At 37.6% G+C, this 20,591-nt stretch overlaps 1 protein-coding gene across 3 annotated transcripts in view; it reads right to left on the reverse strand.

Moving 5' to 3' along the window:
• Positions 1-4,518: 4,518 nt before the first annotated feature.
• CDKL5 (cyclin dependent kinase like 5) overlaps positions 4,519-20,591 on the reverse strand; it is a gene marked incomplete at both ends in the record, with an annotated part of 78,539 nt that continues 62,466 nt past the window's right edge. For 2 of the 3 annotated variants that reach the window (XM_082498735.1, XM_082498733.1), the window contains 5 exons: positions 4,519-4,905; positions 6,187-6,306; positions 7,436-7,558; positions 11,262-11,364; positions 19,416-19,539. In XM_082498735.1, the coding sequence (XP_082354861.1) occupies positions 4,519-4,905; positions 6,187-6,306; positions 7,436-7,558; positions 11,262-11,364; positions 19,416-19,539 (857 nt within the window). Of the gene's footprint in view, positions 4,906-6,186; positions 6,307-7,435; positions 7,559-11,257; positions 11,365-19,415; positions 19,540-20,591 lie in introns of all 3 variants that reach the window. The other variant, XM_082498734.1, reaches the window with a different exon arrangement.

A 20,591-nucleotide genomic window follows, 5' to 3' on the forward strand; every position in this document is an offset into this window, starting at 1 on the left:
TGTAGGGAAAGGCACCTGTTCTTAAATAGTGTCCTGATTTGAAGGTCCTTTAAAAACAGTTAACTAGGGCACATCACCTTTCCAGTCATCTTCTGTGACACTCCTATCCTATTTCGAATTGTGGGCCTACTTACATGAACAGCAGCCCGTATGCATGGTTTATGATATAAACCCATTAACAGATGTATTTCCTATGTTAGTTGAAATGGAAAAAATAAACATTCATTGCCACCCCACAATTTGCAGTATATTATATATGGCTATCCTTTTCATACTCTTTGTGTAACTGGGATTCAAGTATTCTCCCAGCTGTACTCTGACAGTGTTCAACACACACAGAATTAATTACATGCAGGTAATTCTGAAGCATGTCTCACTACCAAATCACTTTAAGACAACAAAAACTGAAACGTGAATAAATACTCCAAACACTTCTACAGCATGGCTCCCTTCAAAAGCGTCTGGGTTTTGCCTTAGCTAAACATATCACAACAGTGCTTTCAGAGCTATGCAATCTGTGTTCCCATTCCTCTAAGCGAGGTCTGCAGCACTTAATTGTTAAGAAGTCATAGCTTTTTCTGGGTGAACACAGGAGAATACTCAGCTAATAGCAACAGCAGCTTTTGAAGAAAAAAAGGAAAGGAAGTAGGTATGTAGCTTTTTATACCAGTAAGGTTCATCTGTTAAGAGACCTAACTGCAATGACAAGGAATGGCCAAAAGCCTATCACAGGACACTGCTTCTTGAAGAACCACTCCAGCTTTGCTCCCAGAAACAAGTTGGTGTAGCAGAGAGAAAGGTGACAAGCCTAAGGACGACCTGAGGGTGTCTCGTAAGTTTGAAAGTTTGAAGCCTGCTTTAATATTGATCTAGAAGAGTGAGTATCTGTAAATAGAGTGGTGTCAGGACCCACACATTTAGGGGGTCTGACTTGGTATCAGAAATGAAATCTTGGTGTCAGTCCCAAGCCCTGTGGGATGGGGAATGTTTTAGGAAGAAGGGACCGAATCTGCGATCACTGACTTCCTGCCAAGAACTCTGCCCAGTGCTCCATGCTGGTGACCTCTCAGAGGAGCAATGAATCTTAGACTGCGGTAAATGGAGCAAAAAGCGTTAAATAACTCTAAGGGACTATTCTCTGTGGTCAGGTTAGTTGAAAAAAAAAAAAAAAAGTTGTTTTGGGTTAATACATTTACATGGCAGTTTAAAAGGACAGCATAAATACACATACAATTTAAGTTGAGCTTAAGGTGCTTCTTTTTCAGTTAACAACAGCTCAAGAACTATAGTAAAAACATACAGACGAGTTTAGGCAGCTTAAGTTCTGCAAAATGACTATAATTCATTTCTGAAACTTAGTTTCTTTTCTATTCACATCATTAATGACGCCATAAGGTAAAACAGATTGCCAAACAATAAAATGCAGTTTAACTACGATATTTTATACTAAGTAATTCTATAGAACATGTAGCACAAGACTCACAGACCAGTGAAGAGGAAAGCTCACACTTACAAAATCGTTTGCTCTGTAATTCTCTTCCCCTTTATTGAGTCAGCAAATCTCAGTCACTATAATAAGACTCCTTTGGAAGCCTTGGCAAAACTACATTAGCAATATTCTAAATATTGGGAAGTTAGACCAGGTTAAAAATACACAATTTATCCCAGCACCAGCTGGCCGAGCTGCTGGAAGTTCTTTCCAACAGAAGGAAGAAAATACTACATACGTTCAACACAATTTAGTCTTCAACTGAAATCTACTACGGTTTGTTGAATGTGAGAAGAAAATGCAGTATGAAGTAGAAACAACTTTCAATAAACATGGGCCACCAAATACGTGAACATTCCTTGGGTCACCCTTGAAGCTTTGCTAACTACTTTAAACAGCTATATGTACAGTCAGAGATTACCCTGATTTAACTTAATGGGTACTGAGAAAGAAAACCCTTTGGAAACATTTTCCCTTGCTAGAAATCAGAACAGCCACATACAGCCCAGCATCATCATACCCAGCATGAAGCTCTTACCAGCAAGCTAGAAGTCTTGCAGAGGCAAAAGGATACATATCCACAAAGTACAGAAGAGTCCAGTCTGAACGCTCCCTCGGAGACATTCAAATCGTACTGCTTAGAGCCCCACTCTCAGACACTGCTTTCGTGAGGGATTTCAGTGGCATCAGCCCATTTCAAAGCAGAGAACAGGACTAACCTAGTTGAGACCAACTGGTAAATCCACAAGACATTGCTAAAATATGCTGCTAAACTCTGACAGTGATGACTAGTAAATATCACAATGTCTTTCCTGGATGCCCCCTGAACTCATCAAAAACTGAAGACCCTTTCATGTCTACTCTACTTATATATGCTATATATATGATATATCAACACAGTATATATCATATATATCTGGCTATCATATATCTCTATAGAAAATCACATGCACATTTCTTGCAGGCAATTGACAATTACTTTTAGCCCTGGACAAACCTGATGCAACATCCTTCCATAATATACTTTCTGACAAATACTTTTAGAGTAGTGGTGCCAAATTTGCCGTTGTTAGAACTTTGGTATGACTCGAGAGGTACTGAACAGCATGTCCAGCTTGCATTGTTATCCAAGTAGGAAGTTCAGCTCTTACTGTCTGGCTGCTTCTGTTAACTACGTATATGGCTAAATCATCGAATTTACATTCAGGTTAATCTCTTTTTGGAAAAGACAAGGTATTCGCAAGTACAAATGTCTTATGAGGACAGCATCTAGAAAACAAACTATGCTGCAGAGTAATGAGAGAGTTGAACTAACGCGTTTAAAAAGGAAAGGTTGTATTGTTCTGACACTACAGGCCTGACTCTCCTCTTATTGCACAAACTTTAGACTGGCGTAACTCTTTTGGCTCCTACTGGCTCACCTTCGAGTTAGTTTACTGGTAGCAACAGAGGAATCTGGTTGTGTATCTGCTACACTCGACATTCACCAACGTAAAGGCAGTTTTAACAATCTTGTACAGGAGACTGGAACCCAAGATCTAGTATTTTGCTGAGACTGGTAACTGAACTGTGTACGGGAACATTCAGATAGTAAGACCTAAGGAGAAATTAAGCTGCATGGCAACCTTCTCCCTCAATATCCAAATATCAGGTTTGTAGCTTTAAATACATCCTGAAATAGAATAAAAAGTGCAAGAATAGTTTTAATTTTAATACAGTGTTTATCTTATTAGTTAATAGATTGCTAAACAAGATGTAAAATACACATATGCATAAAAGCTTATATACCATGATCTGCAGTGCCATGCTATGCGTAAGTTTGGCATTTCACTTGCAATTCATGCTATGATTCTTTGGTTTTCACCCCTGCTATTAAGTGGAAGAGCACCTGCTTTAGCTTGTAGTCATGGGGCACTTTATCTCTCTAGAGGAAACAAAAATTTGGTACTGGGGCTCTGTGCTCTTGATGCAGATGCAGAAATCCCATTAATATTACTAGGAAAGCTAAGGACACAGGGGAGAACATACCACATTTACATTACTGTACAGTTCTGCAGTCTCTTACATTTAGCCAATATTTCCAACAAAATAGCCCATAATAAAGCTCGGAATTGAATGTTGTTTTTTGTTTGTTACCAATAATGCCTATAATACCGGGCTCTCATAGCTGAGCAAGATTCATACTGTTACAGTCACGTTTATATCCACATTCAACTTCCTTTTATTAGAAGTATAATACCACACTTTATATCACAAATGTATAAAAATATGGCAGATAGTGTCATAACAATACTTTTCTTTTAAATGAGTATATTTAAAAAACAGACAGTTATTTTCCATTTATATATATATTTATATATAGAATAAAATACTCCTGATGCAATATATAAATGTCACTGTTAGTTTTTTATAGAAACTACTGTAGCTGTTGCACTGCTTCACAATGTTTCAAACAGCTCAAAATAACTTTACATTATAACATAAAAGATATGATTATAACAGTACGATATTAGGTCATCATAAATAAATATTACAAATCCTATCAAATATGGAAGTTTAAAAAACAAATTTAAGACATACAATTTAACTTTAAACCCTTAACCGGGATACACTTTTATCACATAAACCCCACTGTTTTAACTAGGCAGCAAAAAATGTAGTAAGGGCATAGGTCTAGACATGAATGTTTTCACCCTTATAAGTGCCAATACATACCAGAAGTCTCCCAGCTTTCAGACAGAGATGTGCACTAAGCTGGAATGTAAGTGAGAGAAAACGGCAATGCATTTTGCTCCCTGACCGGCACACTCTGCCTGGCATCCAGCGACATTTCTGATGACTGGTAATTCGTAATTCAACTTGTTTTACTGTATAATCCCTGACTCTCACTGTGGTGCCAAACAGCATAGCTCCACATGTACATATTGCACACCTTTATAAAGCTGAAAATGCAGTCTTACCATCACCAGAACCACCACCACTCCCCTACGCTGATCTCCACCTGAACTGGCCTATTTTCTGGAGTGCAATTACAAGGCTGTCTCTTTTAAATCATTCAGATTTGGCATTCGCGATCGGTTTGTTCGGTTATACGTGTGCCCGTTCTGTCCGCTCTTGGAAGGCAGCTGGTCCGAGTAGGGAGGCCCATCACTCGCGCTCCTGTTCACTGGGGCGACGTGCCAGGTAGGTTCCAGCTGGCTTGGTATCTGCAGCGTTGGCCTGCTTTTCGGCTGAGGCTCTTGCCGCACGTTGCTGCTGCCGCTGCCGGAGCTTTGACTCATGGGGTGAATTCGCACTTCAGAAAAAGAAGCTTTGGCTGGCTGACTTGGTAAGGGCTGGAAGCGAGGCTCAGCAGGGACAGGATGATTTGAAGAGGAGAGGTGTAAGAACTTTCGAAGAGATTTTAATGGCTGGCTCTGAAAGACACGGAGAGGACGTGACCTTCTGCTCTCTATCCTATCAGACTTCCTATAATAAAACTGTCATATCCTAAGCTCAACATCTTGAACTTCACAGGACTTCTTCACTTTTAGTTTGCACTGATTTGGAATATTTCATTCCAAGCTATGACTATACACCTGAGTAAATGTCTTCTCATTATGATTCAATCTATTAGCTACCTGAAAAGATGGAACCTTTTCTACATCAGGAAAAAAAAAATGTTCCCATCAATTATTTTAACCTATGAAAATGGAGGCATACACAATTGCATTAGCTGTCCACCTCTCACTAACTCCTGCTATTAACTTTAGAACCTCTGCCACATTTTATGAGGCACAGGTATCAGAAATACAAAGTTCCTAAAAATTTTGTGAACATCAGTTGGGGGTTAGAGTCTTGAGTAATCATCGGCACTGAAATAAGAGCTGGCAGAACTCGGCAGTTAAGTATGTTGTTTGTTGGCAGCTGGGTGATAAGCTGCTCTAGTCCATCACGGCTTCTTTAACTGGTGAGCAGGTTGAAGGAAAATGGAGACACAGGTAGCAAGAGCCTGGGGAAGCCCGACTACACAAAGTGGTATGAAACCAGCCTCATTAAATTTCACAGCTCACAGAGCAACTTGCTTCTTCAAACACTGTAGCCATAAAACCCCCTGTTCTTCAGCTTTCATTGTTGTGATGGCAACAGAACATGGCACTGAAGCTGCCTCCCAAACCCTGCTCCCCAAGCTGGTTTTAGAACTGGAGAAAATAAAGTTGTGTTAGTGCAGAGCTATGTAATATGCTATAACGTTAGCCTGCTTAAACCACAGTCTGTGCGAGCTGAAGCACAGCCGCACCATAACGTGGTCACGATGCTTTGGTACCCCATCAGGTATCAAACTGTCCGGTCGCAGCATGCCCTCAGGATGCACCTTTCCTTGCAGAGCTAACCTGAGGGCTTTTCTACAGCGCTGCTCAGCTACCATAGACATGCACTGAAACGTTGCTTGCCTCTAATACAAAATCATAACCAATATTTCGAAAGGCTCAAAGACTGACACAGCGACATTTAGTCTCTCTTCTTTTCCTTGTCATCCATGTCTAGATTTTCAAAGAATTATGCAGGACTGCAGGCACATGATTTTTCAGATTCAATGAGTGGGGAATGGGGAAGTTGGGAAATAATGTCAAATGCCATTTTTCTATTCACCAGAGAAAAAGCTGTCAAGATACGTCAGTGATGTTAAAATACAGGGAATTAATACTGCCACTTACATGCGGCTGGATTTCTGTCATCTTCTCAGGATGCCACTCCTTCTGCCTGCTGCTCTGGTGATTAGAAGAATGAATGGCTTTCTGTAATGCCAAGAGATCCTGACCATCACTGCTAGGCATCTGCAACAAAATATTAAATACTGGTTTCCTAATATATTCTTAGGAATAGCTGTAAATCATTCCCCCCAGTTAAATACAGAATGCAAGTAAAGCCCATTACTGCAGCAGAAATGCAATGACCTTTCAATATTTTCCCCATAGTAAGAGCAAGTGGCTGTGGAGATCATGCAGATTTGCTATACCCTTAGCCCTCAAAGCATTCGCATGCTGTTAGTGTTATTTGCTGTAAGAGAGAGCAGTTAAACAAGGCTTCAAAAAATAAAAAAAATCAAAAAATTGTTGAGCCTCATCTTCATTTAAAACACATTGCATACTGCAGTTAAGACCATGGATCAGTTCTATAAATTTGTTCTTGAGTGAAGCAGATCAAAATCTCTCTAAACTGCTGTCTGGCTGATTTTGCCATCACAAAACCAAGAGCTTTTCCTTTCCTCATCTTTCTCCTCCCCCACAAATATCCCAAACTAAAGCAAAAATTAAGAAACTCCCCAACCTCCCCCCCCCCAACAAGCTGAAAATCCAATAAAATTTATGTCAGTAGGATAATTTAAAACTTTAATATCTCATTTCAAGAATTCTGAGCAAAAAAAGGACAGTTAAAATTTAACCTACTTTTAATGCAAGCTGTCTTTTATCACGAACAATCAGGACAAACAAAAATACAGCTGACACATGACATAAAATTTAGTTTTCAGATAATCTGTTGTTAATATTTGGTTAATCAAATTCATATATAAAGGAGCAGTTTGCAGAAAAAATGCATTTCCAATACAGCTACAAAACAAACCAGGTTATTTTTTGAATTATGATTGAAACAGAATGAGATGGTTTAATTTTAAACATACACAATTTCACAGCTATTTTCCTCCTTTAGTCTTAGTCCCAGGGCTCATTCTCTCTGGAACTCCATATGTTACATTTTCAGTATATCAAATACTAAAAAAATTTTTTTAGGCACCATCTATTTCAACAGAACTGCCAATTTTACTTAAATTTATTGAACTGGCCCAAGATACTTAACTGGCATGAAGAGAAAGTGATCCCATGAAAATAAAACACATGCTGCTGTAGTCAGTAAAACAAGTTTACTGGAGCATTTTACAGTGCTACTGTACTTAAAAATTAATACCATGGGTAGAGTGACTACAGGAAGCTTTTTCAAAGAAGAACTATGCTTTAAATTATTCTTTGAATTAAAAAGAGGAAAGAGGGATTTCTTGATGCTTGGATTCTCTCCGTTGGTTGAGTCTGTCTGCAATATAAGATACAAAAACTAAATGCATAGTATTTCAATTCAAGAGATCTGTCCTTACTATATTAATTCTTTTTTGTTTTTTTTTTTTTAAATTCTGACAATATACAGCATCAATCCTATAATTTTCTTTGGGAAAATACAATAGTGATTGAATGAAGAAGGCATATGGAACAAATTCAAGGAACCCAATAAATGTAAAGCACGTAAAAAGAGATCAGTACACCTATTCTTATATCTGTGTTCATTAGGAATGCAGAGTGTGTTTCAAAGCCTTTTGGAAACAACTGGTAAGTCTTGTTGTCTTTACTGAGCTTTGGATTAAAGCCCATAATTTTGGCAATCATTTGTCACTTATGATAATGACCTAAGGCAGTATGACATTTCTTATTTTTACATAAATAAAATATCAAAGATACACTAACAATAACAGCAATCGGTTCCAGACCAAGCAGTTGATAGCTACTTCTAGAAGAGATAAAAGCTAGGGCTCCAATATGAATTATTTCAGTTCTGACAAAAATATGCCTTCAACAACTTCATGTATAACTACAAGGGCACTGGCTGTTTTATTTTAATTTCTGTAATACAACCAAAGAGCATACCAACGGATACCCAAACAACAAACAGAACTATCAAGAATGAAAGTTATGAATGGGACTGTTTCTCTCCTGCTTAGGTACAAACAAGCACAGGACACATATGCTGTGTCTAGCATTATTCTGCCTACTGAAAGAAAATTTATAATACAATATAATGATTATATAGCTAAAGAGAATGATGGGTGCACTACCAAAAGCGAGGGTTTTCAAACAGCTTTCTCAGCTGCTAGATTCCATCCAAGTTAATGAAGGACAGAGTCACTAATTAGCATAGCTTGTTTAGGAACTTTATGGTCAGAAGAATTTCCTGTTTGAAGTTCAAAAAATTAAAAAGGAATTTAAGCACTGCTAGGAGATATGCTCACCTGCAACTGTTTATTCCAAAGCAGATAATTTCTTCAGACCCATAGCTTGCAGTTATGTGCCAAAACCTGCAAAACTCAGCCTCCTCTGAAGATAGTGCCTATTTACACTACGCACAACCCTCATCAATGTCAAATTGTTCGGTCGCAGATGACAGAAAAAATATATGACTCTAGCAATCTTCAAAACCTTTTACTAGATTATTAAAAGGCTCCAAACAAGATGGAAAGGAGAATGGATAAGAACAGCTCTGCAAAAACAACTGTGCAAAGAATTCCCATAGCAAGCAGTAACGATTATTATCCCATGAGGAACTGCACCTGGAGAACTCTAGGGAGAATGATTAAGGGGAACAACTCTCCAGGAATTGGGATCAGTTCTGGGCTGTTAGATATTTTCAGAATGACATCATTAATAAGACATCTTCAATCCAATTTCAGATATCTTTTATGACTCTTATGATGATCACCAACAAAATGAGACCTGCCAAAGGATATCAGAAGTAAATAGTAGCTAGCTATGATGTGCTTCTCAGTGTTCTGACAGTTCTCAGGTATAGTTTTTTACTTGCCACAGAAAGTCTGTGTCAGAGTAAGTAAGTGGAATTTCATACTTCTAGGACAAAAATTATAAGCCTCAGAAAAAAAACTTGGGTAGTCACAAGCTATCTGTTAGATTTTTAATATGAATTAATAAAAAACATTATTCATGTAGCTGAAGAGCTAATATTACAGTGCTGTTAGCAGCTTTTACTGCTGAAGTCAGACTTGGTGCTGAACTGAAAGCAAAAATTTTTGTTTGTGCTGGAAGATCTTTATGAACATCCCAATGTTTGTTAGGTAGATGTCCTCAACTAACAGAGAAAGAAGAACAAAGAACAGTGTCAGAACCAGACACTTGTACACATCGGTGGGTACAGTCTGTCCTTAGATACTATCCTGTTAAACAGTTGTAAGTAGAAATGAAAAGAGATTTTTCAGTCACTGGTGGGGTCCAAAAATTAAGTTGATGTCAGCAAGTTTCTAGCTGAGGATGCAAGAGTTTCATCACTATCTTATTTGACTAATTTATTCATCTTCCTGTGAGATACTAGCTCTAACTGGCTAACATAATCTTCCCTTATGCAAAACCTCTCTGCCCCCTCCCCCCCTCTATCCCTCTTCTTAAGAGTGAGAAGAAAGAGGAGTAAGGATTATGTATAAATCTTGTCTTGTAATCAGTGACGTTTTCGGTAGCTACAGATCAAAGTACTTGTGATTTAGATGTTTCAGAAAGTGACAGATTTTGAAATGCAACACAATCCAGTCTATATTTCCTTCACACAGTTTAATCTGGAAGTAGTTGATACACCATCTATCAGCTGGGCTTTTAAAGTGTTCCCTGCCACCATGCCTGAATGGCTGGAATCAGAGTAGACTACAACAGTGCAAATTTAACACCTTTTTTGTTTTGTTTTTTGGTTTTTTTTGGAAGATGCATCACTGGAACCAATGGCCTTAAGTATGCTACCCTTTCATGGACATTTTGATATCAAAGAATATCAGAGTTCTAATCTAGGCATGTTATTCAGTTGTGTAATGCAAATGATCATATTTGAACTGGGTACAGGAATCAGCATGAACAAATTCAGAAGGAGAGGTAGATGTCACTTCTTTAAAACCTGCCCAGCCGGAAGGCAAGGTGTGTTTTTGAGTGCTAGTTGACACACACATGCACATGTTCCATACAGTTCAAAGAAACTACAAAAAAAAAAAAAAAAAAAAAAAAAGCCTGATAATCGCTCCTCTCCCCCAGTTTTTATCAGATCTGCCCTCCACCAGCACCCAGAGTCACGCCACCTCACTCAATGACAGGAGATATTTTGATTTAGTTACTGCCCTTTGCCAGGAGTGAGTGTGATTTACTCCATTCTGAGAATCTTCAAAACTCTAACTGCAGTTACACTTACAGAAACAACGCAACCTTAAGTATATGGAATTGTAAATATGTTACTGTTTCCAGAACTGTAATTCAAGAATGAGATGAGATGATGTTTAGGTTGCTTCAGTTCTTACGGAGATTTTAATTATAAAACTTTGTGAAATGTTAATATACCACTGTTCTCTGATAAAAGAAAGTTCTTCCTCCCTCCCAAAAACTAGATGAAATTGTAAAAATGTATAAAAGACATCAAAGTCTTATACTGAATAACAAAAGCCACACTCCATTCCCCCAGTAAAACATAAAACATTAAGAATGGTTAAGACACATCATCCGTATTCCCACCATGGAGTGCAGCAAGAAGATGGAGGCTCTTATCAATACACTGCCATGAAAAAGACTGGAAATAATTCTCATTTATAACAGTTTGATGTCCTCCTAATGGGTGTCTGAAATTATTCAAGCTCTGAGTACACACAATAATGCATTTGCTATTCTTGGCATGGTATCACCATATCCTGCAAAAGAATTTGCTGCAACATTAGCTGAAAACTTGCATCAAAACGGGCTCTCAAAGGGTCTGAATGAAAACAAAGATGCACAGGACTAGTAGGTGAAGAAATATTTGAAAAGGCAGAAAAATAAACCCTGATCGGGAAAGAATTTGACTTTCATATAGTGAAGAGAGAAAAGAAAAGAATAGATACATGCGGGCATGATCACAAATAATACAAAAGTACTGTGCTAGCCTAGCATATTGAAATAGTATAAATCAAAACTGATAAACACATTTTCTTTTAGAAATACTGTATACTTACAGTTTGAGATTTCTTCTTTTTCTTTTTTATTGCCCTGAAAAAACCTTGCTTTTCTTTCTCCTTGAGCTGTTCTGAGTGACTGTTAAGGTTTTCAGGACTTTTCCTAAACATGAAATAAGGTATTGTAAGAGAGATTTTATTTTGATACTATGTAAATTCTGTGTAATAACGAGCTCTTATGCCAAGGAATGCAAATTATTGATTAAACCAAAAATATTCTTAATGTTTTAGCATTCATTGGTTCAAGGGTTATTATACAAATGCCAGATAAATAGTCTCATTAAATGGGATAGGAGGAACACAGTGTTAGGGTAGAACGATTAGCTCAAGGCAGTGAATAGTTACTTAGGGAAAAGGAAAGCATGCATGTCTTTTGTTGTTTATTTTTTAAGCCAGTATTTAATATTCAAACCAAAATATCACACACAAGGTCTTTTAGAAAAACGAAAATCATATCTGAGAGAACATACAAATGGTGATGAGGTATAAAAGCACAGGTCCAGTTTATCCATTGCTTGCTGGAGAGCCAGGAGTTGCAAAGTTCACCAGAGAGAACCAATTTCAATCGAACTTCCTGACCTTTGCTGACACGGTTCCAAATTTATCACCGGGGAATCTGGGGATCTACTGTTACCCATTTTAACTTAAAAACTTCAGTTAGTTTGTTATGCGTGGGTGAGACAGTGGTGGCAAAAGAAGATGACCCGAAAGTGGAGCAGGTGACTTGCCTGAAGACGGAATCTCCACCTTTTAACTTGTCTGCACAGCTGAATTAACTACAGCTGATAAATAACATGTTACTTTAAGTATACATAGTAAACTACGTATGTAAAGTACTGATATGGGGTAAAGAGATTGTTTATGTAGGACATTGGTGAGACATAACTGAATGCAGTTCTAGTGCCCTTTAAATAGCTTGAAAATTGGAAATGGTGCAGGAAAGTGTTCAAGAAATAATTTCAGAGGGAGAAAGAAGAGCCTATATTAAAATAGACAGATTTCAAGCTCTTCAGTATGTTAAAAAACACAGCCAAACCAGCCCCAACATTTAGTTTCCCTGATTGCGGCGCACAAGTACTTATCCAGGAATAAATTACAGAGTACTGGAAGGGTCTTTAAAGTAAAGGGCAAAGACTGAACAAGAACAAGTAGGTGGACGATGAAGCCAGAGAAGTCATATTAGAAATAAGGCACCGATTTTAACAATGAGAATCATTAACGGCCAGAACAAACTCCTTGGTGAAAGAAGTGGATTTCCCATCTTTGACATTTCAAGTCAGGACTGCATGCTCTTCTGGGAGATACACACTAGTCAGGTACGTTACTGGGCCTGGACCCCAGAGAACAGATGACATCTAATGGCAACTAACACACAGAAAATCATAGTGGGTGATTTAATAGTCCTTTTTCAGTCTTAAGATGTACAAAACCAAAAATGAAATCGTGCCATTGTCCAGATGAAAAACCTAAAGGAAAGCCACAGTTCTAAGGGTTCTGGATGACAAACACCAGCAGCTTTTCTTGGAGTAACTGCAATGTAGCAACACTTAGCTGTCTGCTATAGTTATCTTTGGCTTCTAATTCTGGCTTTAAATGCTATGCTATCAGCTGGTGATTCAGCTGCTACTACGTGCCAAGCTGACGCTTTTTTCCAAGCAAATGTGAAACACATAACAGGAGTAGGAATCACGGGAGTCATCCTCCTTATTGATGAGTACCTTTACTCTGATAGGTGGTTTCATCAATTCCTCAATTTCTACACAAAACCACCTCAAGCTTGAAACGCTACATGGTTCTAAACAGAAATGCATGCAGTGTTTAAATGCTGTAATACAGTGCAATTGTTGAGTAAGAGAATGGGCTTAGAAGAAAGATTTCTAGGCAGAGAGGATTGGGGAAATTTTCCTAATTTAGATTTTTGAAACTTACATTTAGATCCAGGAAACACATTCAGGTGCACAACAACATAGATTTAATGCGAAAATTACAATGCTACAGGAAAAAATATCTAGTTTAATATAATTATTGGATTTGTAACACATATTTGAAATATACTGGATTGCTCAGGATTCCTGTTTCTGTCGTGTCCCTGTATTTGGTACCACTGCGTAACAGCAGCAAGGCAATCTTGTATTAGTCCCTTAAAGCACCAAGGAGAAAGCCTGAGAGTAAAGACTACTGACAGCTTTACAGATTCAGTGAACTCAGGAGACTGACTTAACAGACAAAACACCTACCAAATTATTCACTAAATAATTTTTACTTAATTTGTTAGAAAAGTTGGAAGAAAGCACGCACCCCAAGTATCCTGCCTGTACTCTGAAAGTCATGTGAACAGGACTGAGAATCTTCCGAGCCCTTCCCCAACGGAGCCACTGTGCATCCACATCTGCAAACATACCCCAACCCACAGCACCAGTACAAAATTACCAACCCAGCAACTACGTTGCCTGCTGAGGAACCAGTGTCAGATCATAAGGAAGTCCCCATGTGGTTACTCTACATTGTCCTTTAAGTTTTTTTCAATGTCTGGCTAAGGCTTTGCTGTTCTGAAGTCTATTCCAAAATGGAGACGCTGTATTTTTAAAGGTGAACTTATTCTTCAGAGTAAGAATACACTCGTGTAAATTCTTTTCTTTGGCCCAGTGAACCTGGATGAGAAAACTGCTCCCTACAGCAGATGAGCAGAGAGGAGAGAAGCGAAATTCTGTACCATCATTTCCTCTTTATGCCTATAGTGACCAGACAGAGGGGGCAAAAAAAGGGGCTGAGAACCCTGCTCATTTTCAATTGCTGCTTACCCAAAAGCAAGTGGTTTTACACCGACTGGTGTATGTCATTAACTCCTATGACTCATATTGCAGTACAGTTGTCTGAAAAAGCATTGACCTTGAAAAGCAACTGCTTCAAAACACATGCTCATTATGTGAAGAGAGTGAGCATATATAGCATTATAGCAGGAAGCTTCACCACCAGGATTCTGTACTGAGTAAAAATAGAGCAGAACATTTTGATCGATGAAATGAAACATTGGGATATTTTAGGCATCCCAAAAGATGGTTTTCAGACAATGGACTGTGCAGGAAAAAATTGGGATTATCAGAAAAAAAATCTGTATGGTATAGTCACTCAACACTAAACTCTTACAATATAACTGCAAGTATCTTTGTATTTTGCATAAAGCTCCAGCTCTTGAAAGCAAACTGTTACACCAGAATCTGTTAGGCAGCTTCTCTTTCACTAGCAAGTAAGACCAGCCCTAGAGAAGAGCCCCCCCTCAGAGAGCTCACCTTCAAGCAGAAACCAAAGGCAAAATGTGCTGTTCTTTGTTATTTTACCTTTGTCTGTCTTTTGCATGCTTAGGACATGTAACGTAGATCCCATTGGTTATTCCGGTCTGAGACATTTGGAAAAGGCACAGGTGTAACAGAAATCCTGTGATTATCGCTAGCATTTATTGCCCCTGGGCAGGAAAGATATCCAACTTCACGCAGGTACAATGCAGCAGCAAACATGCACGAGGCAAGCAAGCTGATGTGCTTTAATATTAACTAAAAAGAATAAATATGAAGCATGCTGCATTCACACCGCTGTAGAGAGATTTGTTTTGCAGACAGCTCTTTTTGGGAGGCGATTCCTCATGCTTGTTTCAGGTATTCTTCAGCAACCCTAATCTCAGCAGGCAGCCAGGCTGGGAAATCCTCTTTAACTGCCAGTGTACTACTCCCTTTACTGAACTGCTCACACTTACACAAGTAAGGATTCTTGTCTAATGGAGGAGTTACCTGAATATATCTGAAGCTTTCTTCAGAAGATAAATGAACAAACACAAATTCTCCAAGTTAGGCCTTGGTTTTGCTTAAAGTAAAACCCTTGGCAGTTATAGAGTTATCACAAATGATGGCAAGAAAGTGTCGGAAACTAGTGAAGCACCTCAAATAGATGGTTTGCTTAAGGTAAGAATCTCAATCCCACAAGCTGAAGCCCATAGTAAAACTTCTTGGTCTAAAAGCCTGGCATCGAAAGCTTAAAAATCAGAGATCAAATCTGAACTTTGATTGGAGCTGCAAATATTTTTTTCTTTTTTAAAGTGGAAAAGGAGGATTTATTAATTGGAATAAACCCCAGATCTACTATCTTATATATAGACTACCACCCAGAAGCCACTAAATCACCTGAGGTTATGGCATCACTAAAAAAGTATACACATATATGTATATATCCACGCATACATTTTACACCTGCTCCCCCCTCCTCCCACCCCGATATCATTCAACGTTAGTAACCATAAACATTTGGAAGTGGTTGGTTTCATAAACTTATAAAGCCTATAGTCCAGTAGGCTTATTTTTTGGACAGAATATCGATGACTATAAATCCTGGAAAGCTTCCTTGCCGATTATGTTAGACTGCATCATCTAATTTTTAGCACAAAAGAAAACCACTGATGGCTGGGGAAGAGTCAGGGAAGAGGCACTGGTTACTAGAAGAGACTGGTAGGGAGGCTTAGCTGTTGCCAAATAGATGAGTAGAGCAAACATACTGGATGACAGGAAACGTAAGAGGGAAAGCTATACCGTTAGGAAAGTGAGCATCTTCAAGCTATGCGGAACAGATTCCTAAAGCTCAACCAGTGTTAACACACACAGGTGATTTTTAAGCTTGCAAGTGACAAATTTGTTGTTTCCTGACATATTTTTTTTTTCTTTACAAACTCAAGAATTCTGCAAATGAACTGGAAAGTATTTACAATGCAGCAACAGTTGTATTGCACACACAGCTGAACAAGCTGTAAACTAGCTTGCTCAGATATTGGTAACCTTCTAGTTTCAGGAACATTAAGTGTGACTACATTGTTACGCTGATACAGCAATGTTATACCCATTCATGTCATGTTTACAAAATACTGTACTATTTTGGAGTCTTGAAAATTAATGGTAGATAGATAATTGTAAGTCTTTGACACTCATAAGAGTAGGATGTTCTTTTTTTTTGTTCTTTTCTTGACTGAGTTTGTGTGTGTTTATATTTATCATATACCTATAAAAATAATAATAAATATTATATATATTTCCTCTTTTTATTATTTTTGCAGGAAGACGTGACACATGCTAGAGAAGATATGATAAGCTTTTTGTCACAGAATGAACACATTTAAATGGGCATAAAAGGTCTAAACAACAAAGCTTTCCAGAAGACCCCGGATACCTAGTAAGCAACCAATGCAAACACTTCCAAAATGATGTGTGACAAAAGCACCGCATGTTGGAGTTTATTCCAAAGACGTGTTTAGAACTATAACAATGTTAAAGATAACTCAGGCCAACATTTTGGGACACTGGCAGAAAAAGGTTAAGCATCTTGCCTATACCTACTGATTTTGCCCAGCTCAAGACAAAGCTCGTACAACTGAAATAGAATAAAACATCTGATACTCTTGTATCAAAAAGAAAAAATTGAGCAAGTTCAAGGTCATTTACAGGAAATTAAACTCTGGCAAACAAAATATTTTCTAGAAGGATGAAAAATTTGCCTTTTTTCAAATAAAGTTGTCTAAAGTTCGAAATGATCTAGTAACTTAAGAGTAAAACCTGATGACAAAAGTCGAGTTCAGAACATCTTTATTTTTAAAGAGGCAGGGCAGTGGGGACAGAGTGAAGAAATGCACACAAAGACAAGGGAACATCTGTGACAATTCAGTCTAGCAAACATTCACAAAATCTTTGACAGAAGAAAGGCAACACAGAGCAATAGTATGAGAGAAGCAATATTTTACAGTAGTGGCAAGTCCAGGTGGAATACATGTCACTCATAATTTGAGATGAATTGTCATGTACCAGTTACGTATGTCAGTCAAACATCAAATATTTACTTCATCATAAAATTGATGTAAGCAGAATCACATTCTGTTAGAACTTTCAACATTTTCATAAGCGTTTACACAACTTCTATACAGAAAATTAAGTAGAGGAACATAGACTCTACATCACTCGGGAATCTGATTAAGCTGCATTTATGGCACAGAACAATTTTGCAACAACATTAGACCATTGCCAGGACAACTTGCACAGAGTTACATGTAGAGCTGGGCAGGAAACACTTCAGGAAAATAGGGAGTAGGAAAAGCAAAGAGAAAGAGCAACGCATGCCAAAATAGCAGTAACTTGGTGTTGTGAGCACTGCCATTCCTCCCATTTCACAAGAAGAAATGCTTATTCTTCTGTGGGTTCTTCTCTCAAAGGAGCTGTTCCACTTCGTGAAAATATTTGAATACATTAATTGGAGCAAGGAATTAAATCTAACTGTCTCAAAGTTAACGAAGGGCTTTATTCGCTAGGCAATACTCAGCATCTCTGTGGTCCTTTCACTATTTCAACAAGATGAAACAGCTTCAAGAGAATATATTGAGGGAAACAGAGAATGCGCTCCAGAATAATGTCTAACTTCTGGTTCAGGGCGTTCACTTGTTAGATCTAAGATCTTGGTTCAAGCTTCTGGTTAAAATAACAAAGAACAAAGGCCCTGCACTCGAGTTCCTCACATTCCACAAAATAATGCTGACCCCAGAATATTTGTTAGTTTGAGTATATCTCTTGTTTTGACTGGCAATTCCTTCCTGGAGCGGAAGAATCTTGCCAATAAATGGTTAGTGGATATCAGTCTGTTCCTTTGAAAAGTTTTGGTTTTGAAAATTTGGCATTGTAAGCAAAAAAATACTTAGTCAAAAAATTCCCAACCAGCTCTAATAACATATGCTATTATTTCAGTTCAGCGTTAAAACAACATCACATGTTTCTTTGCAGTGACCACATAATAAAAGGTAATATATTGCCGAATGATATATAAAGTAAAACACGATTCCAGTTGGCTTATGTTATATGCAAGATAGAAAGATTCAGATATGAATGACAACAAAATAGGGTTCAACAGCAGGAATAAATACCTTCTTTAGCCACATAAGTCACAACATAAGCACCACCTTTTTACATAAATTACCAGATTTCTCAGCTAACTTCCACAAAATGGATGTAGGTGGAGCTACAGAAGGACAGGAAGCAGACTCTAGTGAATCACAGCAGATGACAAGAGTTCTGGAGTAAACATTTTCTATTACTGGCAAGGGTATATAACCTGAACACAGGCTGAAATACCAGTTGTTTCCCTTCCCCACCCCCTCCACCCCATTTCATTTTTAAGCAGATAATTCACAGGTTATTGATATGAAAACACATTAAGTCAACAAACCACTGAAACAGTTCTTTAGATAGTGTGATTTTATCGCATTTTCAGAGAGCAGTGTTTCAGATAGTGGCATGAAGCACAGTTGAATCATGTGAATGCATACAGTTCATTCCTCCCACCAATCCTTTGATGCTCCATTTGCTTATTTTTATTCAGTGTGCTTTATTGTGAATGAACAAAGTAGATTTAAGAGTATTTTAGAGCCAAACAGCTCTCAGAGCAACAAAATTAAGATATTCCCCTTTAAGTCCTACAAAGCTATGCATATGCTGTCAATCTATTAGCATAATTATAGTTAATTGTTCTATGTTATATAATGGAGCCATGTGATGCTTTTAATCTTTTAAAATCAATATACACCATTAAGATATTGCTTAGTCCATTTTCCCATAGAACGTACTCATTTCCTTCTGTGGTGCGTAAGCAAAAAGAGCAGCAGTCCCCATTGCAGGGCGAACATTATATTCTTCATTAATAGAGTCCTATTTTATATATGGAAACATGCATTTTGTTATTTTTTCCATTTTTCTGACAATTCATGCTTCTGAAATCCACAGATGAAGCTAGGGCCTTGCTATCCATACTATAGGCACAAAAGCACTTTGTATTATCTTTAACTGAAGATTAATAGTGGAAAAAAAATCAGGAAAGACTAGAAAGAAGTATATAATATTTAATGCATTCAGTGTGACGGTGTAATGAAGTATTTTTTGTTGCTCAAAAGGGGACAGCAAACATGCAATGGTATGTCAATATAGTCAGAGGAAGCAACTAAGCACGTATACACAATTGCAAATTTTGAAAAAAAAAAAAAACCAACAAACCAAACGTGTTTGTTTTATTTTTCCCTCCTGTTAAAAAAACCTTTTTTTTCCTGCCATTCTCTACACATCTGTGTAAATAACAACTCACCAGGTGTCAAAGGTGGTTTGCCTCTTTGAGTGGTTTGCCACCGTGCTGCTGTCTGCTGGTAACACAGAGGCTCTGTTTGACACATTGTTTTCTATGTACGTACTCTCTGGACGCGGAGATGGAACTGAACAGAGAAATAGCAAACAATGTATACTGACCTCTACCAAAAATCACATCTTTCAGTTGTCTGCTTCCTCTCTACTTCTTTCACAGAAACAAGACAGTGAAGACACTTTATGTATGACTGAAAAAAGCATACTGTTTTACAGTTTGGAAAGCTGTTGTTTTGCGATACTTGCAAGGTTAGTTGTAAAATGAGACCATCATTGGAACTTGGGTAAGTTGTTATTAGATTTCAGAACATTTCTATCTGTAGGGAGTCACAAGTGCAATTGATATTTAAAACCAGGAAACAGACTAAAAAGTTGGACCGCTGTTATTAAAGACACAAAATACTACAGTTTACACTTTGTCTTCACTTAGACTTTAAAAAAAATAGTATCCATCTTGAAAAAAATTACTTTGGATTTTAGTATCACTGAGAGTAAGAGATTACTCACTATAATGAAAGGATGAAAATCAGATATGATATCATGTATGTCAAAGAGACATACTGTGGCTTTCAAAGTAGGTTACACATACTTAGAACATAAATTTATTAGAATTATGAAGATCACCAGAAATACCTGCACTGGATTAAAAATTGATCAGACAGTAACTGCAGCATGACTGCAGCATCACACGATACTATTTATCAAAATTGAATCTGTAACTTTTTGTTCAAGCTGTAGTACAAAAGTACACGCTAATAACTCTTGTATTAAGTCAGGATGAAAGAATTACATTAATATGAATTTCCTTTTTTCATAGTAACTTCTCCTTTCAATAGTTTTTGCATATACTATTATCTATGTATTTAAATACAGTATCATTTTTCCAATGCAATAATTAAGTCTGTGAACTAAAATATATTTGTTTCATAGATATAAAGAGGAAGAAACCTCTAGTTTATAATAAGGAATTGAATGCAACCCTAGACCTCCAGTTTCCTTAGTAGATGACTTACGGAAAGCCATTCTTCCTTGGAACTTCTGTTTTACTATGTATAAAAAAGAGGGATAATCCTTGTCTAATTTTATGAGTGTTTTAAGGATGAATATAAGCAATTCAGGATTG

The sequence above is a fragment of the Vanellus vanellus genome (genome assembly GCF_965231255.1).
Source record: "Vanellus vanellus genome assembly, chromosome: 1".
In the NCBI taxonomy this organism is placed as follows: domain Eukaryota; kingdom Metazoa; phylum Chordata; class Aves; order Charadriiformes; family Charadriidae; genus Vanellus; species Vanellus vanellus.